The sequence below is a fragment of the Nelumbo lutea genome, chromosome 4 (genome assembly GCF_056320005.1).
Source record: "Nelumbo lutea isolate HS-2025 chromosome 4, American lotus-T2T, whole genome shotgun sequence".
Lineage (NCBI taxonomy): Eukaryota > Viridiplantae > Streptophyta > Magnoliopsida > Proteales > Nelumbonaceae > Nelumbo > Nelumbo lutea.
This window is the reverse complement of record NC_142687.1, coordinates 95,018,345-95,033,554: the sequence shown is the minus strand read 5'-3', so window position 1 is coordinate 95,033,554 and position 15,210 is coordinate 95,018,345. Positions and strand designations below refer to the sequence as shown.

Sequence of the window (15,210 nt, the reverse complement as noted above, 5' to 3'; positions counted from 1 at the left end):
AAGCCCATAGTGTCTCTTTTTGAGTGCATAAGGAGAAATTAGATTGTTAAGACGATGAGCAGATATGAAAAGGTTTCAAATGACAACAATGTTCTTATTAGAAGCGTCAGCGGAACCTAGGCATAATTCATGGGTGATTTGGGTATTTCAAAAAATTTAGAGCAATAGATTTATATTTCAATTAAATTTCTAATGTGCAACTAAGGAAAAGGGGTCAGCAAACAGATTTTACACCAAAGGTCAAGGGAGGTTTAAGTACTTAGTGGAAACGTGAGAGGAGGTATAAGTATTTTACCCTATTTTAGAAGCGTGATAACTATATTCTTTTTGCTTATCGCTAGTGTAAGAGGATATATGTGTAATATCCACAAGCAAGTATTAACTCCATATCAAATATGGTATTTGTATTTAACATTTATTACTTATACAAAACAAGGTGAGATGCTAAAATCCTTGAATATGTGAAATAAGAACATTTGATGATTTGACAAAAGGAGGTAGAGAGTTAGACCAACTCAAACCCAATGTAGTTGCATTAGGGTTGTCAATGAGTTATGTATGGATTTGATTTGGATAAAATTGGAATTGATCCGGCAATAACCATTAAGGAACCTAAATCAAACCACACCTCATAGGGCGTATAATGTTTAGACCTAAAACTTAATCGATTGGTTATTGGAACAATTAGGTTTGATCTGATGGGCAAAATTGGAACAGATTCATCGGTATTAGATCCTGGTTCTGGAACAAGAACCAAATCAATCGGGTAGGGTCATTCGGATCCATCTAATTGGACCTACCACGTTGGCAACCCTAGTTGGGGTTTTACATATCAGATTGGGTTAGGGTTGACCTCAACCCGACCTAATCCAATTGGTGCTCACCTAGTGTGCCTACCACTATTAGTACTAGAGATGCTGACTTAGGAAAGAGGCAAAGAGCACCATGCGCCAGCACCAAGCCACCAATCTGCAAGGGGGTGGAAACTCTCTTGGCCTTATAATAAAAAGGGAAAATTCTCGATTAGTACCTTATACTTTGGTTCTAGTGCCACTTTGGTTTCCAAATTTTAAAATGCAACAATTCAATAGCCATACATTTAAAACGTGACAATCTAGTACTAGCCGTTAACCAATCTTTAAGTGATATTTGTAAAAGACACAAATGCCTTTAATATGTTATTTAATTTTCTTTATCAACCATTTAAACATTGACAAAAAATTAACAGTCCTAAATCCTTATCTTTTCCATTCAAGAAAGTTGGAATCATGTTTGGATGGGTATTCTGGTGATTCTAACTTTCTTGAACATAAGAGGTAAGGATTTAAAATTGTTAATTTTTGTTCAATATTTGAATGGTTGATAAAGAAAATTAGATGACACTCAAAGTGCATTTGTGTCTTTTTCAAATGCCACTTAACACCCGATTATCAACTAATTAACGGTAGGAAATGGGTGTTGAAAGGTTGGATAGTGAATTGTTGCATTTTAAAGGACCAAAGTGACATAGGCCTCAAATTACAGGTACTGACCCGAAATTTCCCCCCCAAAAAAAACCTCATGTCCTCCTCCTTGTCTTTGCCGCTTCTGTGAGTTATTTCCTGGATCTCCATTTGGTGCCTTCGACGCTCAAAGGTTAGTCGATCCCTTGCTTCTCTTTCCCTAGAATTTCACAATCGTATACATCTTTACACGGATTTTCAATTTCTCCTTTTCATCTTATGTTTCTCAATCTCGCATAGGATTAAGTATCACCGGATAGTCGAATAACACAGTAGTTATGATATGAACATGGTGGAAGATTGCTTTTCTTTCCAAATCTAGATATTCTTTGTTTTCCTTACTTCTTAATAATCTTTTCAGCAACTCAACTGATCAGAGGGCAAAGAAATAGGAGTTGGGTATGGTTGGATTTCTAAGATTTCGTGTTTCGTTGTCTGCAATACTCTCTAGAAGATCTCCAACTCAAGACCTTGGTCAAGGTCTTGACTTGGGTAAATTTTCTCATTTTGGATTGAAGCTGCGTTTTGGTTCTTCAGATCCATCTTCTACTTTGGTGCCGAAAACTGTGGGAAACAATGTTGGTATCTTCTGGGACTTGGATAACAAGCCACCCAACTCATTTCCTCCTTACGAGGCCGCTGTTAAACTTAGGACTGCGGCATCTGCATTTGGCATTATCCGATATATGGTTGCTTATGCCAATCGCCATGCCTTTAGTTATGTCCCACCTGTAGTTAGAGAGCAAAGGAAAGAGAGGAAGGCGTTGGATCAGTTAGAGAAAAAAGGAATAATTATGCCTGCTGAGCCGTACTTATGTCGAGTCTGTGGCAGGAAATTCTATACGAATGTCAAGCTCGTTAATCACTTCAAGCAACTTCATGAACGGGAACAGATGAAACGGATGAATAGGTTGGAGTCTGCAAGAGGAAAGCAGAGGATAAAGTTGGTTGCCAAGTTTTCCATGAAGATGGAGAAGTATAAAAAAGCTGTCAGGGATGTTTTAACTCCGAAGGTTGGATATGGTCTTGCTGATGAGCTCAAGAGGGCAGGTTTTTGGGTTCAGACTGTGTCGGATAAGCCTCAAGCAGCGGATATTGCATTAAGAAATCGTATAGTGGAAATGATGGACAAGAGACGGGTAGAGTGTTTGGTTCTTGTTTCAGATGATTCTGATTTTCTGGATGTTTTGAGAGAAGCAAGATTGAGATGTCTGAAGACAGTTGTTGTAGGGGATAACAACAATGGAGATCTCAAGAGATGTGCTGATGTGGGGTTTTCATGGAAGGAAGTCCTGCTGGGGAAGGCTAAAAAAGAGGCTTCATCAGTATTGGGGAAGTGGAAGGATTGTGATGTCCTGAAGAGACTTGAGTGGACATACAAACCAGAATTGGAGAGAAAGGAATATGATTTTGATGCCTCCGAATATGTGAGCGAGGATGGGGACATTGAAGAAAATCTCTCTATGGAAGTTGAGGATCTGGTTGAGAAGGAAGATGTGAGGACTTGGTGGGAACTAGGCTCTGATACTGAAGATACGGCTGGGAAATTGTTTAAATAATTGGTTCCTGTCATGTGCACTAAAAGGGTACTTTTAGCTTGGTAAAACTCACTTATGTTACCAGGTCTTTGTGTCACTTTAATTTTATGAAGGTCCAAAACCTTGTAATTCCCATTCTTGTAAGTAAACAGGGAAAGCTATGAGCTATTTAATTTAAGGAACCGTTCTTTGTCTTACTTTTGGCTATTCAAGTTAGAGGCAAAATTTACTAGACATCTACTAGAATAAGGTTTTTGTTTTATTTCCTTATTCACTCTTTTGTGAAAATAGCTATGAGCTATTTAAGGCAACATTTCAGTCTTACTTTTGGCTATTCAAATGAGAGAAGTTCTATCTGCAAACATCTGCTACTTTCTTTTTCTACTCTTTTTCATCTAACGCAGATAGACCCTCTCTCTCTCTCTCTCTCTCTCTCTCTCTCACACACACACACACACACACACACGCACGTGTGCGCGTGCCCACACATACACACACACATGCGTGCGTGCACACACACACACACTTTATCTCTCTCCCTTTGATTTTTTTTAAACATATTCTCATACCTCACCTCTTGCTCATAACACATCATATATGCAGAAGCTTTATTGAATGCATGTGATGGTCTGCCTTTTTTAAAGTACATTAGTGGTTTTGATTATCCAGTTAGTATGTTCTAGTGCTTTCTTGCCCATTTTTTTAAACCTATGGGTTGAATGAAGTATTTAGTAGGAAGACCACATAACAACTTCAAGTATGATGGGGAGGAACATGACCTAATGTGGCAGATACATAAATGGAGCCAGTTCACCTCTCTCTCTCTCTCACACACACACACATACACACATACACACACAAACTGATCTATTTCTGTTTCTATAGTTCAAAGGTTGCCTCAGGAAAGAAAGAAAAGAAGTATATTATGAAGTTACTTTAAGACCTTAGGGGGTTAGAATAATGAACTAATTTACATAACTTTTTTTCTTTGAAAGGTAAATAAAATGATTGTATTACTGAAAGGGAGATAACTCCCAATAGATGCAACAAAAGGCCCTTTAAGAAAAAGGAAAAGCTCCTTAGGGGGTTAGAATAATTACAGCTTGTGCCACTATCCTGCATGGAAGTTATCTTGACAAGAATGAAATACATTCTGCAAATAAAGTTGATTACTTCAGGGAGAAAATTTAATGGTTTTGAACCAAACCTTTTCTTTCTTTGAGGACAGGTCTGCTTTGCTATGGTGAGCCTCTAATGTTGCCAAATAGCAGATGATGACAACAATCAGATTACAACTGTTTTTTCAGTGAACTACTGGTTTAATGCTAATGGTATAACTGCTCGGTGGCAAAGTTGCAATAATTGCTAGTTTTAACAATACCCCATACAGAGCAAAGAATATCTTCCCACCTAATAACCCTGAAAAAAGTATATACTCTGTTATTGGTGAGCTACATATTGCATTTAACAAAAAGATTGTATAATTCTAACATTAACTTGATGGTGATTGATCTTTGCTTAGTGAAAAATCTCTAAAATTTCTCTTGTTGTCAACAATAACCTTTGCTTTTTTTTGTTTGTTTTAGCTACTTTCTGGTCCACACCTAGGGCAAAGTCCTTATTTACTTGACTTCCATTCCTCTTGTCGGGCGATGGAATCTGGCAGACTCCTAGAATAAACTGTTAGTTATGAGAGCTTCTGGTGGATGGCGCCGTTCTCTTTTCTGTTTGCCCCTCATTTTCTTCATTACTTACTTATTCCCAGGTGATTGGTCCTTCTCTTCTTGCATTCCCTCTGTTACTGAACTTTCCTTCTATTCTGCCATTAGCTGGATCTGAGGAAAGGTTTTTGCTGCATTTCTTAGTTTTGGAATTGCACCAATATTCAAATATAGAAGAGGTTCCCAAAAAACATAACAAGAAATTTGATCATCTGGTTCTTGGGCCTGCTGCTGGTCAAGGCTTGCATGACCGTTTGCAATGTCAAGGTACTTCTTATTTACTTTAAGAAGATTATAATGTTGCTTACAATGCATTTAAGATCTTTGTCTTTGATAATATTGAATTATTCATTTGAACAGTTCCAGTAATGTCCATCATTGTGTGCAGTTCAGTTCTCCATGTGAGTAGGTAATTTCTAAAGATAATTTTATTGGTACACCTGCTGATTAGACTGTACCTTTTGGACTCTAATTCTTTTCACATTTTGTTTGTTCTATTGTATTTCTGTAAAAAAAAAATTGTTTAGCTTGATGTCTATTCCTTGGGATGCCTTTCTTAGAGGTTGGCAAATTTGCTTCTGGATGTAGCTGAGGAAACCATATAATATAATTGAGACTGATTATTGACGCTAACTTGCTCAAAGAGAACTTATTCTGGGAGAAAGAGATGAAGCTGTGTGATTGAAGGCTGATATGTTGGAAAATTACCATGTTTTGGGAAGCTTGAGATCAAGGCATGCCATAGAGTATAGCAATCCTGTTTCTTTATTGATTCCATAATTCCCTATGTCAACAAGGGCAGGGCTTTATTTTGGTATTTTTAGAAACCTTATGCAGCAAACTATCCACAGAATCACCTTTGTCCTATCTGATTGCCTTTAAAGAATCTCCTCCTATCAAAAAGAGAAATGGGACCCTAGACTCCCTAGACTTAGCAATCATAAAGACAAATAGGAATGACATGACATCAGCTCAAAGGAGTCACTCTATCCAATGGTCTGATAGTCTGGTTTCCTCATAGAAGTGACATTAGTAGTTATCAACTGTTTATTCCTTTGAAGCAAGATGTTTCTAAGTAGCTCTTATTTTGCATTCTAATAGTAGAGTATAAGTTGCCAACTTCCATATTGTATGCAAATCACCGGCCTCTTTACTAAATACTAATATGCACTTCAGGTTGAAAGAAGATTATCTCTTTTCCCATTTTCTATTGGCTGCTGTAGGTGCTACACCATCCTGAACTTTGAATATGATACCATCCTACCATAGGGTGACTCCATCCAAAATTTGTTTCTCTACAGGAGCTACTGCTTGGTGCAGTGATAAAACCTCTGAGGTTGCCAAGCTTGAGAGGTCTCTGTCCAGTCCACCCTACCAAGATCATAGATAGCAGGGATCACATCAGCATTGGGTAATGGCTTTTTATGTGGTGATACTCTATCCCCTGGAAACATAGGTTGGTGAATATTTTGTATTATAGAGTCTTTAGGAGACTTTGTTTTGTGTCTCCTTTATCTCAATCCATTTTTACTAGGCGCTTCATCGCTATTTTTTTTTCCATTGCAACCAACTCCACCCTTTCTCCTTGTTTCAAACAAATAGGCTTCTCTTACATGGCAAAGTAAAAATAGTGTCTTTTATCCTTGACTTTGGTTGATAGCGAAAAATTATAATTCAGTAAAAGGTATGGAGCTTACACGGTCAAGGCCCTCAAGGAGACAAGGACACAAAAACAAATCCCTTTGGTTGACTATCAGATCGGTAGCATGAATTGGGCACATCAACACTCTGCATGGCTAGAGAAGGGGTAACTTTCCAGGAAGCAATTCTGAATGGGACCATTCCAAGAACATATTCTTCTATTAACTTTTTTTTTTTTTTTTTTCTTTTGAGGCTCTTTCTGTAACTTATGGGTGGCTTACCCAAGTTGGGTGGCTACGTGAGGTGATTAGGAGTTAAAGAGTTCAGAATTTGTCACTTGGTATTTGTATTCACATGTTTTTATCTTACAGATGCCATATCCTTTCTTCTATTCCTTTTTCTTGGGGACACATAACTGCAAATCCCATTCTTCTGCTGTATTATCAATTTTATTTATGTGCACAATCTTAAATATACTTTCTTTGTTGCTTCTGTTGCAGGTCTCAAAGCTTTAAACAAGACCCATTTTTCTACCTTGTCTAACATTTCCAATTTCCAGGACACCATATCATTTGTCACTGTTTTTACTGTCTATAACACTACTCTCCCTTTACGTGCTAATGATAGATCATCTAACTTGGTGACTGTTGGGAACATTTCATATGATAAAGTGGAGAGGTCGATGGCTATTTTAGATGTCTTCATCAATTTCATCCAGGTAATCTACTACTTGAACTAAATGGTAAAATACAGTTGCGTTTTACCTACAAGAAAAAAAAAACAGTCAAAGATTGAAGCCCCACCCATTATGATTATCAAATCTCAAGCTTCCATACAACAGGAAAGCAAGCCACCATTAGGGTCTAAATGATTACTTGGATATTTTAACATAAAAGGAAGTAGGATTTTGTTCTTGTCATGTTTTGATAAATGGTAACTTACTGGATAATATAATTGTCTGTTTGGAATCTAATAAGAGCAAATTAAAGAACAAGAGAGTTTGCTAGAATTTTCCATATCATGTTGGACATTCAGTAATTAGCATCACTATCTGTTTTTTCGAAAATAATTAGCCCAAACTGTATTGGATTAAGCAATGAGTTACTATTATGAGTTCATAATTTATTGCATTTTATCATGATTAATAATTAAATTATGAGATGATAAAAGACTTGCATTTTTCTAATACTTTAGAACTCTAACTCAGCAACTAAAAATATCCAACATGCAGGGAAAATATTCCAATCACTTTTATTTGGTTATTAAAAATCATCCTTATCTCTCCCTTATTATGGATTGTTGAACCAAGATAGTGGAAGAGGTCACATTAAAGTTATCTCTGCAGTGTAATCAGCTTCTCAGTGTTTTCCCTGTGCAATTTATTTTTGAACAGGGCCTTGTATATTCTGTTCAGTTTCCAATAATGCATTACTTTTTCTCAAAAAAAAGTAAAAAAATCTCACCTCTAATCCTAACTGTACCCTGGTTTGTATTCCTATCATTATTGAGTTTACATTGCATATATTTTGTTTTAGTTCTACTTCTTTTAAAGCCTCTTGTTTCTAAGGTATTTGTCCACAAACCTAATTTTTCATTTAATCTTTTGCTAGTTTCATCAATTAATGTTATGCCATCAGCAAACACCATAGGACGTCCTACTGAATATGTTTACTTAAAAAGTGTTTCTTTTTTTTTTTTTTTTACTTGAGTTTTTTTTTTTCTTTATTTTAAAGATATCTTTTAGAAACCCCCTAGATCTGATAAGTTTTGGATTAGGGTGGTCATTTCTAGCTTGGCCTGGCTTGCAATTTATGTTATGTTATATATTATTATATTATTATCAAGTATAGCATAAATTCTATGCATATATTATATGTTATATAATATAAAATATTATATATATATATATATATACTATTTTATATTTAAAGACAGGCCCAAAGCCTGGCCTGGCCCATGATCATCCCTAATTTGGATTAAGTTTTTATAATTGGATGTAGCTGGAGCTGATCTGAATCCGACCTGGTTTCAACAGTAACCATAGGTTCTATAAATATATTGGATTTCAAACCCATGTTTGGAAGGGGGGGGGGCTTCTTTTTGTACTTGTTTTGTTAAAGAAACATGTTTTCCAATAAGCTCTTATATAGAGCAAATATTTTTGCAGATAATCCAAACTTGCATGAAACTAAAAAAATGATTTATACAGTATAACCATTTAAGTCATGGTTCTACAGAAGTTGGGAACTGATTCAAGTCCTTACTCTTTTCATCCATTATATACTTCTTGCAGGTGTCAATGCCACAAAGTAACATAATTATCCTGACTGATCCAGCTTCTAAGCTTCCAGTACACAGAAATAGAGTCAGTGTACTTTCTATTGAAGGTGAATATTCGCGGGGCAAACTGATGCTTCAAAGAATCAGGTCTTACATTGTAAGAGCAGATTGCATCTATATATGACTGATAAATTTCTTTTTTTAATCAACAACGCTAGCTGTTTTTCTTCAGATATTTTCAGCTAGTTGATTCTTTTGTTATTTGGTTTAGAAAATGTTTTTCCATGTGAAGTTTTGACTGCAGTGTCAGTGTGTCACATGCATAAATGCTTTATGAAAATGCTTTCTGTTAATTAAAAATCAATAAACTAATATGCTACTTATCAAAGAAAAATATAGTGATGCAATATCACGTGAATAACCATATTTCTTGGTTAAATGTCTCAACCAGCTGACTGTTTGTTTCTTGTTGTGATTCTAACCATTCATACATACTATGAGTCTCCTGTTTATGCAGGACTTCTTACAAAGAAGGCTTGAGGAATATTCTCAAAGGCAGGATCATGTTAATCATTACATATTCACTGATTCGGATGTGGCAGTGGTTGGTAACCTGGGACAGATATTCCACAACCATCCGGATTTTCATTTGGCTCTCACATTCCGGAATAACAAAGATCAACCTCTGAATTCAGGATTTATTGCAGTAAAGGGCACACCTGACGGAATTCTAAGGTTGGTGAATTTCGTTGCTTGCATCCAATGTTTCTTTTTTCTGAGATATGGGTAAAGGTCTATATGGGAATTCAGAGTGCATATGTTGTTTGCAGAGCAAAGGCATTCTTACAAGTAGTGCTGGAAACTTACAGTACCAAATACATGGAAGCTTCAAGAATGCTTGGAGACCAGTTAGCCCTAGCTTGGGTTGTGAAGTCTCATCCTTCATTTGATGTGAGGAGATTTTCTAGACCACAAGCATTTATGGAAGAAATTCATGGGGCATCACTGCTGTTTTTACCATGTGCAGTATACAACTGGACACCACCTGAGGGTGCTGGGCAATTTCATGGGATGCCTTTGGATGTTAAGGTGAAAGTCCTTTTTTATTGTAATTTTCTTTAGGCATACCCTGTTAACTGGAATCAGCATAATCACCATCTTTTTTTTAAAAACTTTTTTGATGATTAAATGGATAAATTTTCAGTCTGAGACCAAAGGGGGAAAAGCCCATTTGGTTCTGAATTTTCACATAAAGGATCTTATCTCCTTGATATTCTAAACCACATAAAAGCTATGTTACCTAGATGGCAAGGACAAAGTTGGATATGGTGCTGGGTATGGAATTTACATTAAAAATTGAAGTATCCAACATGATACTGCACCTTTGTACAGGCACCCTAGTGTTGCCTTTGCATATACACCTACATCTATAAAATGACAGGAGGACCAAGAAAACTGACAGAATTTTCTTTATTTGCACTAAAAGGGGGCATGACCCTGAAACATGACGCCAACTCATTCCTTTGATTGGGTACAGGTTGTTCATTTCAAGGGATCGAGGAAGAGGCTGATGCTTGAATCGTGGAACTTCTTCAATTCAACTGCCTGCTCTGGCATTGCAGATATGTTGTGCCTTATCTTAAAAAGTGGAAGAACAAAGTACGACTTTTAAATATAAGCTTCACTCTCTGGTTCTAGTTCCCTATCCTTGTACAATTCATGATTGGGCTTCTCTCTCGTTCAATTCCTGGAGGAGCTGTTTCATGATAAGCTTTAATTCCAGGATAACCTGTATCCAACCCGTCAATGGAGTCCCTCAGTGCTTGATTTTGACTATTTTGTTATTAGTCGGATGAATTTACCAGGGGGTATGTGAGTACGAAAGGATTTAACAAAATCCAAGAAGGGAGAAAAGGTAAAACAGTAATGGATTTTTGGATATCATTTTGCAGCTGCATCATTATGTTCATATCTATATCCTTGAAGCCTTAAGCCCTTAACTAATTGCCTTGTTTCCGTCATTGAGTATTGAATCTGTAATTGTAATATGTTTCTTTACAGATGGAATCCAGCTATATGAGCTGCTTTTTTTTGTTGTTGAGAAATCTGATTTTTCCTCGCAAAATTGATCCTCAGCCGAACATTGGGAGCATCTCTCCATGAATTTAAAGCATGCGGAGATGTTCCCCATGTGCAAACACATCTGCATTCCCTCTCCGATAATGGCAATGGTCAATAGCATAATTATTTTTCTTTTGGGAAAATTTATTCTGCCGGAAAGACATGATACCGGAAACCGGAGGAACTTTGATCAATCAAAAGAAAAATAATTATGCTAACCGGAAGAACTTTGATCAATCAAAACCCCCCATGAATTTTGATAAATACTTCCCTGTAGTCTCAGTTTGGAAAGAATACAGTTACAAATATGTACAGTATAAATATATACAAACGGAGCTCTTTTCAAACGGAGCTTTAATTTGGAATTTGACACTTATTAAATACACAATTAGAGTTAAGAAATGATTCAAGTCTTTTCTTTTTCTTGTTTTGGGTATATAGAAGCGAAAGAAAAGATAAGTCTTGGAAGAAAATAATTATGTTTCCTAGCAAAGAAATACAAAGAAGAGATAAAAATGAATACTACTGGGCCGTTGATTCTACTGTCATTAAAGATGCTCATGGTTCGGTTAACCAATCGTGGGCTTTTTTCTTCAAACCAAACCGGTGGTATTGGTTTTTGGAAAAATAGTAACCGAAACTGAATAGAAGTTGATCAGTTTGGTTAATCGTGGTTTATTAGTTTTTTTTTATTTTCATTATATTATATATAATAAATAGTATATTATAAATATATATAATATATATAAATGTAAGTATATTGGTTGGTTCGGTTAACTACCAGTTTTTTATATTAATTAATCAAAACTGAATCGGTACCTTTAGTTATTCCAAAATATCGAACCAGTTGGTTCAGTTTTTTAGTTTTTCTTGTTCACCCCTGTCATCTTGAGCCCCTTTAATTCTAAGATCCCATGACAAACTTGTGGAATTGGGCATTTTTGCTCATTTAACCCTTTTTTGGAGTATGTGTGTGTGGTATTACCTTTGCTAATCTAAGGTTGTATTTGGTTCCACTAATTTCAGACTCATACGGTTGGAGAGGTAATGGCATTTTTCTGTCAAAATGCTTGTAGTTGTTACTTGTGCTCACTAGGTGTCGAATAAGTGTTTTTGAGCAATAATGTTTGACATTGGTATGGCTACCTAAAATGTTTAAATGATTTGTTTACAACTCTATATTTTATGTGCCCATCTCCCAATTATGCTGATAGGTTCAAAATATTGAAACATAGATTTGTTTACAGCTCTATATTTTCATGGTGATTTTTTTTAATAATAATTGGCTCATTATTACACATAGATTAACATCTAAATGATAGGTTCAAAATATTGAAACATATTCTTGTATCGGCTGATACGAACATGCACCAAACAATGGGAGTTGGGTTATTTCAACCATTCGATCTATCAAATCAAAATAATAAATAAAACATTGTTTTGGTTAAAAAAATAGTTAATGTTGGAAAAATGAGGTCACGGAAACTTGGAGGAGAAGTTTTGAGGTATGCTTAATTGTCTTTAGAAAGTTATTTGTCCTTACTCAGATTTACTGAGTTTGTTGTTGGGTTACAAGCAAATTTGTTCCCAATATACAAAAGAACCTTGGGCAAAAATTCGTAACCAACAAAGTTGAATAGTCTCTAAAAAAACCCTCTGTGAGATAGTAATAGATTGTATAGAGAGAAACAATAGTGATTTTCGAAAAGCTAATGTGTGAATTTGCTTGATTCACGTTCCTTAAATAACTTTCAAAAGAGTCATGGAGCAGAGGAAGGTGCTGGTTCAAAAAAGACTCATTAAACAATCACAATTTCAAACATTGTGACTGTTAAAAAGGTAGTTAACAGTTCATGAATATTAAATTTGAATAGTGCCTCTTAATCACACCTAATGACCATTGAAACATCAACAGTCAGCCTTGCACAAAAAGTTAAAGACGCTCTTCATGAGCAAAATGTACCTCTAAAGTGCCTCGTTGTGCCACACACGCGTGCGCATGTATTATACGATAGCAATCCTCAATACTCTACTCTTTGTTTTTAAGGAGTGTAAATAAGTTCCTATTTAAAAACTCAAAACAAGTTTTATAATTTCCCAATGTGGGACAAGTTGAAAATTGGTTTTGATAAGAGAAAAAAAAACTAATTTTCAGGATATGTGTGCATATGTTTTTTTTTATGTAATTGATGAATCAAACACCATTGGATTTAATCTCTAATGAGATCCAACATGGGGTTTATGGGCATTCAATGCCAGTTAAGCGCCAAGTCATAAAATTGTTTCTTCAAATGAGCAACCGGTGAAGAAAATATCAATTTGATGTTTCCTCCGATACCCCTAGTTTATGTTTCTAGTAGGAAATAAACCCAACTCAAGAATGAGCCGAGCTTGGCCCAATAATATTATACATATAATAAAAAATATAATATATATTATATAGTAATAAAATTAGTAATGAAAAAAGAACCATATGCATATATATTATAACATATAAAATATTATATAGTATATAATATATTATAAAATATCTGTCCAGATCGAGTTTTGGGCTTTCTATAGGGCTGGGTTTAGGCTCGCCTCAATCATTTTATGTTCACAAAGAGGCAAAGTTCGACCTGAATCCAACCCAACTTGGCCCTGTGAACAGGTCTAAGTAACCATTTCGTGTTGTGGGCCTGAGGCTTTGGGTTTTGGAAGGTGGAGCTCATCCAAAAGGCCTATCCATCCAATGGTGCCACTGCTTTGGTTGAGTTGTTTTAGTCATGGTTTTCAAAAATCAGATTGGATCGGACGGTCGGACAAAAAAAAATGGGAATCAGTCAAGTGATTGGTTCCATTTTTCCCCAAAATCGGATTTTTGCCAAAAACTGTTGATTTTGATCAGCAAATCGTTGACCTGGGCAGTTAACCGTTCAAACCGCTTTTGACCATTTATTTATTTATTTATTTATTTTCTTATATATTTGTCAGAATGGGACGATCGTTCAGTTCGAAGGGTTAGACTATTCGACCTAGGAATCGGACCCTAACCGGTTCGCTCTCTGGGTTGGTTTTAAAAACCTTGGTTTTCACTGAGATGCTTTGGAGAAGTTATTATGTGCACATTGCAGTGGGTAGATTAGGGTGCCGCATGGAAAACCATGAAAATGTGTTTGGTGAAAAACTCAGATAACCAAAAACAAGCTTACATGAGTTGAGAAATTGACTTTCAAATGAAAATGTTTTTCAGTAGCTTCTTGAAAGCAGCTTAGTCGTTGTAGCTCATTCAATGTAGAAGCACTCCCAAATAAGCCATAAAAATTTCAATAGAAAGCACTTTTTGGGCCTAGGTAGCCAAATTTCTCCCCGTTATTGTCTAGCCATCTATCTTGGACTTACATCAAGCTTGCACAAAATGCGAGTCGGGCCTAGGCTAAGCAAGCCCTAGTCCCACCAAACCCAGCTCAACCCCAAAAAATGTTTATATATGTGTAATATGTAATATAATCTATATCTATCTATAAAAAAAGAGGAATGTATGGAGGCCAAGGGTCTTCACTAATCACCACAACACTCACACATAGTCATCATTGTTCTCATTTATCACGTGTGGATTTTCATTCTTGAAATACCATAATTACCCTTTTATCATTAGTAGTTACCTCATTTCTCTCCACTTATTGTGATCTTTAAAATGTAACCAACAAAGACATCCATTCTCCATTAAAACCACGCATTCTAGTGTTTTTTTTTTTTTGATGATTTGATTCTCTTTCTTGCAAATTTTCATTAAATAAGCTATTTCCTCTTAATAATGATTGAACATAGCATAATGAAGGTTTTCCGTTTATTTTGTCATATATACTCTTGTTTTTTCTTCTTATAACTATAATTATAGACCTCAATAGTCTTCTTAAACATTTCTCCTTATCAGCAGATACATTAATCTGTTCTTTCAACTAAGCTTTGTGTTTAGGAGATCACGATGGAATAGGAATCTATTGCTGCCAAGGTTGGGGTCGAGGGTAATAAGGGAATTTCATTGGCACTTGAAGTTGATGGGTCTGACCTGTGAGCAGGAGAAGAATACACGTTAGAGGCCCTAGGTGTTATCCCAAGGGTAGAGACTCCGATGGTCAAGTTAGCCAAGTGACAAAGAGGGGTTAGATCAGGCTTGAGACGATGGTTCAAAGCTTAGTCCTTAAGAGCTAAGGAAAGTTCTCTTGGGATTCTAAATACAAGAGAACTAGAGAGAGCAAGATGCCTTTACGTTGAGATGGGCACCCCCTTTTATAGTTGACCTTGTCATGGAGTGGTTAGAGCCTTGGAGGCAGTTAGAGATGTGTGGCCGGGATTCTATATGTCTAATGCTATGTGGCACGATCCGAGGCCTGCCAAGTACACCTACATCAGAATCCTATCACA

General features: G+C 36.1%; 2 protein-coding genes across 7 annotated transcripts; both read left to right on the top strand.

The window, feature by feature from the left end:
• The first annotated feature begins 1,514 nt into the window (after nt 1-1,514).
• On the top strand, nt 1,515-10,787 carry LOC148861955 (polyphosphatidylinositol phosphatase). Of its 6 annotated transcripts, none has more exons than XM_088986129.1 (9): nt 1,515-1,635; nt 4,627-4,805; nt 4,906-5,028; nt 5,122-5,170; nt 7,030-7,120; nt 8,696-8,839; nt 9,200-9,417; nt 9,513-9,771; nt 10,220-10,787. In XM_088986129.1, exons 2-9 carry the CDS (start codon nt 4,730-4,732, stop codon nt 10,352-10,354), a joined length of 1,095 nt encoding a protein of 364 aa, XP_088842255.1. In that variant the 5' UTR covers nt 1,515-1,635; nt 4,627-4,729; the 3' UTR covers nt 10,355-10,787. The 6 variants fall into 6 exon arrangements, with proteins under 6 accessions (XP_088842255.1, XP_088842257.1, XP_088842253.1 ...); XM_088986130.1 differs by having other exon boundaries at nt 1,581-1,635; nt 5,122-5,162; nt 6,903-7,120; XM_088986128.1 differs by lacking the exon at nt 5,122-5,170 and adding an exon at nt 4,269-4,371 and having other exon boundaries at nt 1,586-1,635; nt 6,903-7,120.
• Nucleotides 1,533-3,237, top strand: LOC148861956 (zinc finger (C2H2 type) family protein). Its single transcript, XM_088986133.1, has 2 exons — nt 1,533-1,635; nt 1,864-3,237. The coding sequence occupies exon 2, from the start codon at nt 1,904-1,906 to the stop codon at nt 3,059-3,061; it is 1,158 nt and encodes a 385-aa protein (XP_088842259.1). The 5' UTR covers nt 1,533-1,635; nt 1,864-1,903; the 3' UTR covers nt 3,062-3,237.
• Nucleotides 10,788-15,210: the final 4,423 nt, after the last annotated feature.